General features: G+C 43.0%; 2 protein-coding genes across 2 annotated transcripts in view; one reads left to right on the plus strand and one right to left on the minus strand.

The window, feature by feature from the left end:
- Nucleotides 1-744, minus strand: part of LEPROTL1 (leptin receptor overlapping transcript like 1) — a 3,923-nt gene extending 3,179 nt beyond the window's left edge. The window contains exon 1 of the mRNA XM_024765153.1: nt 637-744. Coding sequence (XP_024620921.1) covers nt 637-674 — 38 coding nt within the window. The 5' untranslated portion in view covers nt 675-744. The remainder of the gene's footprint in view (nt 1-636) is intronic.
- An 8,395-nt stretch (nt 745-9,139) lies between these two features.
- The window catches only part of SARAF (store-operated calcium entry associated regulatory factor), an 18,467-nt gene continuing 14,004 nt past the window's right edge, over nt 9,140-13,602 (plus strand). The window contains exon 1 of the mRNA XM_024765141.1: nt 9,140-9,475. Within this exon, the coding sequence (XP_024620909.1) occupies nt 9,373-9,475 (103 nt within the window). The 5' untranslated portion in view covers nt 9,140-9,372. The remainder of the gene's footprint in view (nt 9,476-13,602) is intronic.

Below are 13,602 nucleotides of genomic sequence, written 5' to 3' on the forward strand. Positions count from 1 at the left end.
CTTCAGTAGTTGTGGTATGCAGGTTCAGCATTTGTGGCTTGCAGGCTCTAGAGTGCAGGCTCAGTAGTTGTGGTGCATGGGCTTAGTTGGGCTGCGGCATGTGGGATCTTCCTGGACCAGGGCTCGAATCTGTGTCCCCGGCATTGGCAGGCGGGTTTTTAACCACTGCACCACCAGGGAAGGCCTGTATTTTTCTTACTAATTTATCCTATTAATTAAAAAAAATTCTCTCTGTCCTAAGGAAAGTAATCGTCAAAAGTCATTTACATGACTTCTTTTGTCAGCTGCTCTTGACTCTGCTTACAGGTTTTTGTTTGTTTTTGCTCAAAAGACATTTTACATTTTCTTGCATTTAATTTAATCAATTGGTTCTCAAAATTAAGCAGTAGTGCTGGGCTACTGTGTTGCTATTCTGCCATTAAAGACTTAGCAGTAGTCAAGGACAGCCAAAGTCTTTTTTGCACACTGCTGTCCTAAAATCTTTTCAAACACCTTTTAAGTGAAGACTTAAAGTTTGTCCTTGGTAAACGACCATTTCTCAGGATTACTTCTATTGTAGTAAAAAAAATTTTTTTTAATTTTAAAAGTAGAAAAATTTTACACTTAAACACTCAAAAAGACAAAAATCTTACATACTTGTATATTGGAAGGGCACATCCAAGCATCAAAAACATCAGCCCAATTGCTCCTCCAAAGGACAAACTAATCAAAGCTGCAAAGTAAATAATAAAAAGACAAATAGAAATAGTAATTAAATTAAATTAACACTATTTGTATTAATATTACTATTAGCAGTCTGAACATTACCTGTGATCCCAGAGGCAAAAAGCAAAGAAAACACACCAAAAAAAGCAAATGTATTAGTGAATCATCTTCAAAAGCTGAAGTTATCTGGTTTCAGAATAAGTCTTTTGTGGCATCTTCAAAGCAAAATACAGTGATACTGATATTCAAAGCCCTGACCTATCGCCAGCACGTCACCACATTCCCAAATTACTGGTTCCATGTCAAATGAGCATCCCAGTCTGCGAGATCAACGCTCCTCCAGGCATTAGTATGATACTCACTCCTCAGATCATTACAGTTTTGAAAAGTGGTATGTGGAGAAACTCCGCAGTCAACTTGACTGGACTTCAGAAGCCTCATCTATGGGAAACCCTCTCCTGAGCAGTTCCTACTACCTGCACACACACACCCAACAGGCACAGGTGAAAAGTGTCCGTGGATATCTGTAGTCAGTAATCTCAGTCAATTAATTCTGCTACAGAAATTTAAATCGTTTGCAAAACAATAGCTGGGTTTCTTTCCCTAAGTTCCTACACATTAGAAAATCTGCAGGATAACAGGTACAATCCTTTGGTGGTATCACTGTTTTAAGACATTACCACAAGCAACAGATGCATTCTATAGCTGAAATATAGTTTCTGAAGTCACACACACACACTTATACAAAGCATTATGTTTTATAAAGTGTTTTCACATAGATAAGTGAGTAGAAACAACTTCCTTGAATATACATAGTTAACCAATGGCCTAGAATTAAGCAAAGAAACAAACGATCAATTTATTTTGAATTCTATACAACCTATATTTCTGCAACTACAGTGGCTAAGAGAATAACTTACTTTTTTTTTTTAATGATGCAGTCCACTAACCTTAACAGAAACATTAAAATTCAAAAGAGCTGTCGAAAGTCTACAAATTACCAAGACAAAAATCCAACATATACAAACCAAAATTAACACAAGGGGTTAAATGCTGCTAAGAACTACTGATATACTTCTCTGAATTAAGATGGTCATAATCAAGGACACCCAATGACATGGGAGCCGGGCAGATTTAGTTTTCATTCAGATCAGTGATGTAGGTCATGTCAACCATGAACACATTTACTTAGTCCTTAATGCCATTAGATTTTCAGTTGCACAAAGAAAAAGACACATTTGCACTTTAATCTGCAGCAAAAGAGGAGCTTCACGTTTATAAGGGATGCCATGTAAGCAGTGAGGAAAACACCAAGTTCACTGTTTGTTTTGTTCAGTTCCAGACAGGTCCTCATAAGCTGACCCCACTTCCTTGCTCGGACACACATCACCCCAGGCTAGCACCCCTTGGTCTTGGCACTGCAGCTGTACCGGCCCCCTTTCCTCTCCTGGAAATCAACCGGCTCCCTCACCCACAGGGCCTTTGCACATGCTATCCCTTCTACCTCAGACGCTTTTTCATTCACTTATTTCATTCAAGAAATGTCTACATAGAACCAAATACCTAACAGGTGCTGGGGACATGTTAAGGCCATGTCACTCACGGAGCTTGAATTCCTGTCCCAGTCCTTGCCTCTTTCTGCCAAGCGAACTCCTACTTTTTTCCTTCAGGTCACAGCCCAGTTATCTCTTCCTCAGTGAAGTTTTTGCAAAGCCCCTGACTAGACCGATTCCCATTATGTTTTTTTTTTTTTTTCCCATTATGTTTATTTATTCACTTATTCCACAAATATCTACTGAGTGCCTACTGTGTGTCACACACTGTTCTTGACACTGGAGACAGCGCAATGTAAAGAAATCGAAGCTCTTGCTTTCATGCTTACATTCTGGTGGGAGAATAAAGCAATTTTTTAAAAAAGTAAGCAAATAAATGTCAAATGCTATGGGAAAAAAAATCAAGTAAGGGGGTGGGAGTGCTATTCTAGATGCATCAGCTGGGAAGGCGTCTCTGATGAGGAGACATCTAAGCAGAGATCTATATGAAATGAAGAAGTGAATCAATCTCGTGGCTATCTGGGGGGAACATTCCAGGCTGAGGGACGTGCACGTGCAGAGGTCCTCTTTGCTCTGGATGCCTCCCCTGTGCTCATTTATCACAGCTGCAATGTTATACTGATTTGTATTTGTCTTCCCTTGTAAGCTGTTCACACCACAAGAGCAGGGAAAGAGTTCTTCTGTTGCTGATGCTCACGCCTCAGCTCTTAACACTCAATAATAAACGTGTAGAATGAACGAAAGGGAGCAAAGAGAAGAGAGAGAGGGAGATGAAAAAAGAGAAGAGAGCCCAATGCAGCAGAGCAGAAACAGCCGTAACTGAGAGTCAGGAGGCACTGGGTCCCAGCTCCTACCAGCCACTTACTAGCTGACTAAGTCTTCTAAATATCAGTACTTTCTTCTATAAAATAAGGGTTGGACTAGATCTAAAATGCAAATACTTCTCTGAACACTAAAGATACTTGTTATAAGACATGCTGAAGAAGTAAAACACCATCTCTGCTTTGTGAAATATAACTGCCAAACAGCTAAGTTCATCATTATAATAACACCTTATTGATTCAAAAGCCATTTATGCAGCATAGACCTTAGACTCCTAAAGGAAACAGAGACATAACATAGATACCACAAAGCCCATACACTAAAGCTAAAATTCTTTTTTTTTTTTTTTTTTGCGGTACGCGGGCCTCTCACTGTTGTGGCCTCTCCCGTTGCGGAGCACAGGCTCCGGACGCACAGGCTCAGCGGCCATGGCTCATGGGCCCAGCCGCTCCGTGGCATGTGGGATCTTCCTAGACCAGGGCACGAACCCGTGTCCCCTGCATCAGCAGGCGGACTCTCAACCACTGCGCCATCAGGGAAGCCCAAAGCTAACATTCTTTATAAGGAGACACTTAGGCACTTATTCAGAAGTTATTTGTTCATTTTTTGTGACAACTGTGTGTGAATTCCAGCGGAATAAAACCTTTTTATTTTAAAGGATCACCTATGCTCACTTATACATATATATTTCAATAGGCAACTCAGGTACCCAGAAAAAAGTTAAGTGAAAAGTAACTTTTCTTTCCTGGATTACTGTTATCTGTATCTTGTGAAGACAAAATTTTGTAAGCTTATTTTGCTTCCTATATTTAAAGAGATGAGAAATAGGAGGGAGAGCTGCATACAAGCAAGAACTGCCCTCTGATTGGGGGGAAGAGACTAAAAAAAAAAAAAGGTTAAATTAGGCATAAAAATCTCAAAGAGCATACCAGATTTGCGATAGATAATCTTGGCCAAGAGATAAGTAGCCTTAGGACTTGGTTGCTGAAGTTAACTCTGTTCTATGACAGAGAAAAATTACTTATTCCTTTTTTTTTTTTTTAATTTTATTTATTTTTTGCTGCGTTGGGTCTTCGTTGCTGCGCAGGCTTTCTCTAGTTGCGGCGAGTGGGGGCTACTCTTCATTGCAGTGCGCGGGCTTCTCATTGCGGTGGCTTCTCTTGTTGCAGAGCACAGGCTCTAGGCGTGTGGGCTCCAGCAGTTGTGGCACGTGGGCTCAGTAGTTGTGGCTCATGGGCTTAGTTGCTCCGCGGCATGTGGGATCTTCCCAGACCAGGGCTCAAACCCGTGTTCCGTGCATTGGCAGGCAGATTCTTAACCACTGCGCCACCAGGGAAGTCCCTACTTATGTTCTTATCCTCAAAAAAGAGTCTAAAGTCTTTGGGTACACTCTTAAAAAGTTAATGAAGATGATTTCTTAAAAAAAAAAAAACCCAAGGAACTGAAACAAGATTCAGGTATCAAAAAATAATTTTATGTGACATCTCACCTCCCAGTCACGATGGATAAGATAAATGCCAATGGGGTTAAATAAACTGCTCAAAAGTGTTCTCAAAAGTTATAAAGTTTCTCCAGTCTTATGAAATCAGCAATTAGGCTGATTTATATACAAAACTCCTCATTTGTGTATAAATGGTTGTCCTAGATGACACATCAATGAGGCAAAATTTTATGCTGTAATTGAGTGATTTGACATCCAGAAGGCAAAACTTAGATGAGTCTGGTTTCTACTCCCAAAGCCTCCAGGCTGGGGATGGAACAGCCCGATTTATCTAAACTCTCAAAAGACTGGGTGCTAGTTTGTGATTACGAAGAGACTGCAGTAGGAGAAGGGACCAGTTCCCTAACCTGGGAGTTACCAGAAAAATCCAGTATATAACAAAGTAATAGGCAAATGGCTTAAGAAATAAGTCGTGGATTAAATCATAGCAACATAAAGATAGGCCAACAGGAAGAAAACATCCTGAAACAATCATAGCAATCAGAAAATCTTACTGAAACCAAAAGTTAAGTACAATCCCATCTGAGACACTTTCTGCTGATTAATATTCACCTAAGTCCACAATCACAAAGTTATTTTCTTGAGAGAGAGACTCCTGCATTTATTGACAGTAAAGAAATGGAGAAGAACTGAGAAACTGGCAAAGAACTGAGAAACTGGCAACATCCTAAAAAAAAACAGCATTCTACCATAACTGCCTTTCACACAGGGATTTTAAAAGGTCTGCCAGAGTTTAAAAGGAGACTGGAAAGTAACTCAGCTGGTCAATTGACAAAGTTTTCTATAGGAAATGAAATGTCTTCAGACGTTACAAACAAATAAGAAACAGTAAAAATGTGACTCTGGGGAAGCAGCTCGGCAAAAGCTGTCCTTAAAGCAAATAAAAAACACTGTTATTGAAGTTCTTCACTTCCTACTTGCCTGCCCCTTCTACAAAGCCTCAGGTCAGGAAATCAATGTAATTCATTGTCAAGAATTAAGTTGAAAACGTTCGTAATGGTATTTGCTTCTAACCACGCTAACAAAACTACCAAACAGTTGGAAAGCATGCGACATCCCTTATTTCTAAAGGAAACTGACTAATAAACGAGTACTTTTCCATTGAGTTTTAATGAAAAACTCTTTTGCCTTAAAAAAAAAAAAACAACTAAATAAAAACTTTGAAATGTGAAAAAGCCTCAGCGTGCAACTGTGGAGAGGGCAGGGGGAAGGAGCCCTTTGGGGTCGCTCACAGGGTCTATTCTGTCAGACCAACACCGCAAATCAAAATGCATCCGTTTTAGGAGCGTAAAGCTCTGAGTACGGGTCCTGAGCGTGGATGTGATCGCCGAGGTTTGGGAAAGAACCATCCCTAAGGCCTTCCAGGGCGTTCCTGGGGGACTCGGTTGGGCTCAGCGCCCGAAGACCGCACTCTTGCCTTTAAATGGGAAATGACACTGATTTACCGTAACTGGCATCTCTAGCGACCCCCTCAAAACCACCCTCTGCCCGCCTCGCTCTCGGACGCAAACTCCTGCAAAACATGTGATGGCCCGAGCGGCTGCGGGACTCCGAACACCCCGCGGGCCACTTCGTTCTCCGTACGGGGCGCGACGAGTGGGAGCGAGGCTGCCGAGCTCAGCAGAAAGTGGGGGCTGGTGGACAAGCCGAAAAAAAAATGACGTCGCTCCTGCCTCCGGGACCCTAGGCGACGGCGGCGGCTGCGGCCGGGAGACCGGAGACGCGCGGCGGCGGCCAGACAACACCCGGAAGTGCGCTACGCAGCACTTCCGCCGGCGGCTCGCGCTCGCGCTGGGGCGCTGGGGGCGCGCCGGGCTGGGGGCCTTCGGGCTGACCCCTTCCTCCCCGGCTCTGCTCTCGTGGGATCGCCGACCTGCGAGGCTTCCCGGCCCCGCCCCGGCTCCCGGGCCGTGAAGACTCCAGCTCCCGTGTTCCCTGCAGTGTCCGGGAAACTCCATCCCGCAGACCCCAACGCGCATCCTGCAACCTCCCCATCCTTCGGGAAGGGAGCGCGAGTCAACGCGGTCCTTTGGGAGGCCTGGTGTGATGCCTTTGGGGGATCCTTTTGCGTCCTTCAAAGCGCACCCATTTCTTTCTCCTCCCTATCTTGTAATAAAGGAGCAGTAAGGCCAGTTGGGTGGTCTGCACTAGGCTTCTCGCTTTCCGACACAGAACTAGGGTCTGGTGAGACCCACCTCCAGAGGGAGGAGCGGCGGGACTCAGTAACAAGTGGATTTAATACAAATCCGAGCTCTTAGGAGTCTGTGAGTTTTTTTTGTTTTTTTTTAGTAACAGGGCTAGGAAAAAAGTAAGCAGAGGTACAAATACATTTAGTTAAGTAATCCTACAAATTGAGTGAACATTTACTGATATGTGTGGGGAACACTGAGGTGAGCAAAACCAGGTACGGTTTCTGTCCTCAAGGAACTTACTGTTTAGTGAGAGAGACAGACACGAAAAAGCGTAACATTGCAACAATGATAATTGCAAAGAAAGTGGATAGATAGTCCTGTGACAGTCTTTGATTTAGATCAGGCAGGTGAGATTTCCTTGAGGGAGGGACAACAGCAGAATGAACAGGTGTGTAACTAGGAGAGAAAAGGGAAAAGCCATCATGGGGAAGGGACAGTGTTTACAGGGGTGGGGGAGGTGAAGATCACTTTTAGGAAGCCTTTTGGGGCACAAGCCCTGGTGGCTGAGGGAAGTGCTAGTCCCCTAATTTCCTTTCTTTTTTTAAATTAATTTATTTTTGGCTGTGTTGCATCTTCGTTGAAGGCACTTATTATTTATCTGAACTATATTATTTGTTGGCTGTCTCTCCCACTAGAGTGTAAGTTTGTACAACGTTTTATATTTGTTCACCACTGTCTAGAACTGTACATGGCAACTGATGGGATCTCAAATAACAGAAATTCTCTTTTTAAGGTAATTAGTGAGCTCTACCTTTCAAAATCCAAAGGTCACTTTCAGGCTCAGCGGCCATGGCCCAAGGGCCCAGCCGCTCTGCGGCATGTGGGATCCTCCTGGACCGGGGCACGAACCCGCGTCCCATACATCGGCAGGCGGACTCTCAACCACTGCGCCACCAGGGAAGCCCCCCAAAGGTCACTTTTTGATCCAAACTTTCAACAACAATGGACACTGGTGACCATTCTTTCTCTCAACTACCATACCACTGTTCTCCTGTTTGTTTCTTGTACCTCATCAGAGATTTCTTTTCAGACTCTTTCTAGGAACTTCTGCTCAAGGTTCAAATGTTAGTGTTCTCTTAATTTGGTCCTGGGCCTCCGTCTTTGCTATATCTAAATTCTCTCCCTATGAATTGTATCTCTTCCTGTGGCATTAAATACTGTCTTCTTTTTGATAGCATAACTACCAAGTTTACCTTGGCTTTGAAATTCAGACTTGTATATCCAAGTGTCTATTTGACATGTCTACCTGGATTCCTAAAAGTCACCTCAAACCTAACATGTGGAGACCAGAATTCTCTATTATCTTTATTCCAGTCCCACTTGGTCCCACTCCAAGCCACCACTGTTATGCCTCCTCTTGTTCCACTCTTCCCCAAACTTACTTTGCTTCAGTTGCCCTGGCTTTGTTTGCCTCTCCCAACCCCTAAGTTTTGTTTTATTCATTGCTGTATCCCAAGTGCCTAGAACAGTGCCTGGCAGGTACTGTTAGGTGCTAAATAGATAAAGGTGTTAATCAAATTAGTGAATGATGTTCCTCAAAACAGAAACTTAGGGCTTTTGCATCCACTGTTCCCCAGGCAGTGAAGGCTCTCCCCCGATCTTTGTATTTTCTCATCATTCAGGTCTCAAAGCTTCAAAATCACTTCCTCAGCAAGGCCTTCCCTGAAGTTGGCTCCTAGTCTCTACTGTATCACCCTGTTTTATTTTCATCAATGCACTTATCACTATTATCTTTGTTTATTAATTTATTATTTAATTTTGTTTATCTTAGTTCTCATCAGTGTAAGCTCCATGAGTACAGGGACCTTGTCTGCATACTCCAAGCTGAAAACAGCGCCAGACACATACTAGGCGTTCAACCTATATTTGTTGAATGAATGAATGAAGGAGAGAAATCCAGGACTGTCAGACCTCAAAGATAATGCCTATGCACTCTTAACTGTTTTCCCTGGCTGGTTCTTTATTTAGGTGGTAGTTTCTCCTCTGGATATCTTGTAAATTCCCACTGTCTCCACGTGGAAGGAAATATGTAAAGGTTCTGAGCTTCTGAAACCAGACAATATATTTCCGTGCTGCCTCTCAAATCCACTCTGTATTTAGCAAACTAATGGAACACAAATCATGCGCCAGACGCTATGCTAGTTGCTGAAGACGTGAAGTTGAGTAAGGCACAGTAGCGTACCTCGGGAAGGTTATTAAGGTTTTGTAAATAACGTGACTACACTTAGATTTTGCGTTGTGATGGTTTCAGTCTTCGCGCTGAACCTTTAGGAGGGCGGCCCTAGGCCCCGCCCACAGCCTCTGCGTCCCGCCCTTGGCTCCGCCCTCAACGGCGGCACCCCGCCCTCGACTCCGCCCGCAGCCGCGCTGGGCTCCAGAGGCGGGGACAGCAGCGACCACTCCAGTTCCCCCACGCGCCGCCGCTGTAGTGACGTCAGACTGGCGCACGGACCTTCCCTGCAGCAGGGGTCCTGCGGTAGACCTTCCTTTTTCCGCGGCGGAAGCTGCCGGCGTCGGTGCTTAACGGTGCGCGGCCTTCCGCAGCCAGGGTTCCGACCTGCGAGCTCCCGACAGCCGCGCGTCATCTTCACCGAGCGCCATGGTGGCGGCCAGCGGGCCGGAAGCGGCTGGGCGCTGCGCTCTGTTCAGCCTCCTTTTGCTTCTGTTGATCGCGGGCTCTGCCCGGGGCTGGGAAGACCCTGGTGAGTGCTGCCTTCACTCCCCCCTTCCTGCTGCCTTCAAGCAGCGCTAAGAGGCTCCACCATTTCTGTTCGCCGCCCCTTGAGCCCTTCTACCCTAATTCCTCATTTCCATCCTCCTCGCTGTTCATCTGTGCCCTGCCTGGCCTCTTTGCTCTTCCCAGACGTCCTCCTGGACGAGTGTGGACTGTTGGGGAGTGGGCGGGGCGGGACTACTCTAGTGTTGTTAATGTTCCCTTCTCCCTTGCTTGGACTCCCAGAATTTGCCCACCTTCTTCTTTCTCGGGCTACAGCCCTCATCCCCTGGGTCTGGCTGGAAAGCTCGACCCTCACCTGCGCATTTTGCTTTGTTGTCAAGACTGTCTGATGTCATCGTCGCTGACTCTTGTCATGGCTGCCTGTTGCTGTACCTGGCAGTTGCCATGGCACCGGCAGTCCTTGAGTCACACTTCGTGGACAGGGCTGCAAACCTTGGAGGTAGGTTAGCAGAATCATGGACTGTACTATTTATGTGATCACAACTCACGCTGCTTAGTCTGACCATTACAGTGACGTTCATTGCGTTACACCAGCTTTTCCTGTTGAATTAAAAAAAATTTTTTGTGTGTGATGGTACACGATAAGTGATTTCTAGGAAAAATAGTTCTTTCATATCACTATGTTATTAGAATTGTCTAACGAATTTTTATGGGATCGAGAATATTCCATGTAATTAATACATATGTGTGTATATATATGTATACATACATACATACAGTTTTCCATTTAATAAATGATGCATGCTGTTAAGTTGGAGTGATGTAAAAAATGACTTTCAAACAATGAAAACATCATTTTTGTTTTGGGGAGTAAAGATGTTAAAAGCATGGAAAGTGTACCCATATTGCAGTCGTGATTTGGTGATAGGAAATGCCTGTGTTTTTGAACTTAAGCAACAGATTTATTTCTGTAGCTTCTTATTTTTTATTCTTAAATGCTAAAATGAGAGAGAAGGTGCTATTTGTAAGTACTTGATTTTGAGTACTCCTTTGATGTGGATGTTTTATTACTAATTAATAAAAAGCCAAGTTGGATTTAAATGTCTGTACATTTTCCTTATGTATTTCTAGAAAGTTTTATATAGATAGAAGACTTTGATCAGAATTACAATTTAAAAACTGGATTAAAACATTAGTTGAACCCTCAATCAATTCTTGAATAAAAAGAGGAGGTTTTAAAAAAAAATGGTTTACAGATGAAGAGTCAGGGGAATAAAAAAACGGAGCCAAATTTAAACTAATAATGAACCTTTTCCTGGTAGCTCTTTGTCTACCTACTCTATAAAACTATTGTTCTGGAACAAAAGGCACAAAATATTTTGCAGAGTAAACACAATCAAACTACTTGGACTTAAATTACTTTTGAGGAACTATTTTATGAAGGCATTTTATTGAGTTAGTTTTTTCAAGTAGTTTTATCAAGCAGTAGTCAGTCCCTCGTTTGTCTTTTGTTTGACTTTGGTTGTACTCACTTTGTCTTTAGCTAACATAAAGCAAAAATCTGTCCAGAAAAAAAAAATTGTACCAGTTCTAAAGAGATTACCTAAAAATTTTCACAATTTATTGAGCTACTTTGTATTTGTCACTCTTCTGGGTGTTGGGAATATTGCAGTGAACAAAACAGTGTTTTGCCCTGGAGTTTACACCTATTGAGGAGAAATAGAAAATGAACAAATCAGGTAAATAGCGTGTCATATTGTGAATAGTGGTTTGGACATTGATAAAAACAGGGTAAGGAGGACAGGGTGTGCAGGCAGAAGCAGGGATTTTCAAAATATACGTTAGTCAGGGAAGAAGTCACTGTTAAGGTGACATTTGATGAGAACCCCGAAGAGATGGGTCTGCTATGACCTGTATTCTATCCCATTCTATTCTGTTCTATATTTTTTTAATACGATCTGTTTTTTTTTTTTCTTTTTCTTTCTTTTGCGGTACATGGGCCCCTCACTGTTGTGGCCTCTCCCGTTGTGGAGCACAGGCTCCGGACGCGCAGGCTAAGCGGCCATGGCTCACGGGCCTAGCCGCTCTGCATCATGTGGGATCTTCCCGGACCGGGGCACGAACCCGTGTCCCCTGCATCGGCAGGCGGACTCTCAACCACTGTGCCACCAGGGAAGCCCTAATATGATCTGTATTTTAAAGGCACATTCTCTCTGCTCTGTGGAAAACAGACTGTGGGAGCGAGAGTGGGTGGGGGGAAGCTGGAGGCCAGTGAAGGGACTGCTTGTACAGTAAGTCCCGAGAGTGGTGATGGTTGGCGGCGGGGGGCGGGGGAAAGCAGTGCAGTTGTTGAGAGTGGTGGGCTTCTCAGCTGTTCTGAAGGTGGAGATGACATGATACTCTGAGGGATTAGATATAGGGGTTAGAGGAAGAGAGAAGACAAAGGTAACTCCAAGGGTTTGGATCTTGAGTGACTAGAAGGATGGAATTACCCTTTCCTGAGATGTGGGATTGTGGGAGAATCAGGCTTGGGGGAGTTTGGTTTTGTTCATCTTAAGTTTGAGACCTGCAAGTGGATTTTGATTTGTGAGTCTGGACTTCAGGGAACTGTGTGTCACCCTTGACTGATGTACTAGTGGAGTAAGGTTGTGAGCATTTTGTTCTTAGACCTTGTCTTAGTTCGAGCTGCTATCACAAAATAGCACAGACTGGGTGGTAAGCAGCATTTATTCCTTGCATTCTGAGGCTGGGAAGTCTGAGATCAAGGTGCGAGCATGTTTGGTGTCTGGAGAGGGCCCCTTCCTGCTCTGCAGATGACTGTCTTCTTGTTATGTTCTCACATAACAAGAGTGGGGGTGGGGCGGGGTGGGGGTAGGTGGGGGTGAGTGGGTGAATGGGGGCCTTGGTCTCTTCCTTTTCCTACACGGGCACTAATCCCATCACTGGGGCTCCATCCTCATGAGCTCATCTAAAACTAATCACCTCCTGAAGGCCCTGCCTCCAAATGCCACCACAATGGGGATTACGGCTTCAACATATGTATTCTGGTTGCAAAACATAGTAACCTTTAGGATCTCTAGGGAGGAAAGATGCTGTAGAGTCGTGGTAATGATAACACATAGGTATATGGCTCCTTAAACATTCTCAATAATATTTATCATACTTGATCACCTATTATGTGTCGAGTACTCTACCAGATAATTTTAGTAAATCATATCTAAACTTCACAGTCAATTTTAAGGTTGATATCGTTTTAACTTTACAGGTCATTTCTATACAGATAAATTGACTTGGCCAAAGTCATATAGCAAGTTGGTGGTGGGAATTTAGTTCAGTGTTCTTTGCATTATCTCAGCCCTGCTACAACAAATTCAAGTTGTTATTATTCCCATTATTTAGTTTAATAATATTCTGATTTTTTAAACCATTGAACATTTTCATTGTTACAATTTTTTATTTATTAGGAGGTAGTTTGAGTTTAATATAGCATATTTTATTTTAGTATAGTTCTTGGAAATTTAGATATTTGGATCGTGTGGAATTAAATTTTTATATAGCTTTAGGTGGATTTTATTCTAGCTGTGTAGTCAGTTATGACAAAACCATTTATTGAAGAAGACATCCTTTTTCCACTAAATTGAAAAGCCTGCTTTTGCTGGTTGGAGAAGAGTTTCCTTTCATTTAAGGAGTAGTCTCAGAATCACTATTCTGTACAGTATTACTGAGATCCCACTTGAGGCTACTGCAACTCATTGTAACTTAGACCCAATTTACTCTACTTCTTAAATTACTTGTGGGTTTGAGATGCATCATTTGTCTTTCCTCACACAGGCTAAGCAGGGCAGAAAGAGTTGTGCAGAATATTGAGTTTTGTCAACGGTAAAGGATGCCATTGTGCTTTGTTTTATAAATAAAATATGGTGATGCTTGATAAAAAAAATACACCTAGAACACAAAAAACCCACTTTATCTTGTATTGAATTTCCACATATATCTGGATTTATTTCTAGACTTTCTTTTGTTTCACAGTTCACTTGTCTGTTTCTGTTACTATCCCATACTATTTTGATTATTTTAATTTTATAGTAAGCTTTATTATTTGGTAAAACAATATTTTTTTTTTTTTTTTTTTTTTTTTTTGGTTTAATTGGC

Source organism: Neophocaena asiaeorientalis, unplaced genomic scaffold, assembly GCF_003031525.2.
Source record: "Neophocaena asiaeorientalis asiaeorientalis breed wild unplaced genomic scaffold, Neophocaena_asiaeorientalis_V1.1 scaffold14, whole genome shotgun sequence".
Lineage (NCBI taxonomy): Eukaryota > Metazoa > Chordata > Mammalia > Artiodactyla > Phocoenidae > Neophocaena > Neophocaena asiaeorientalis.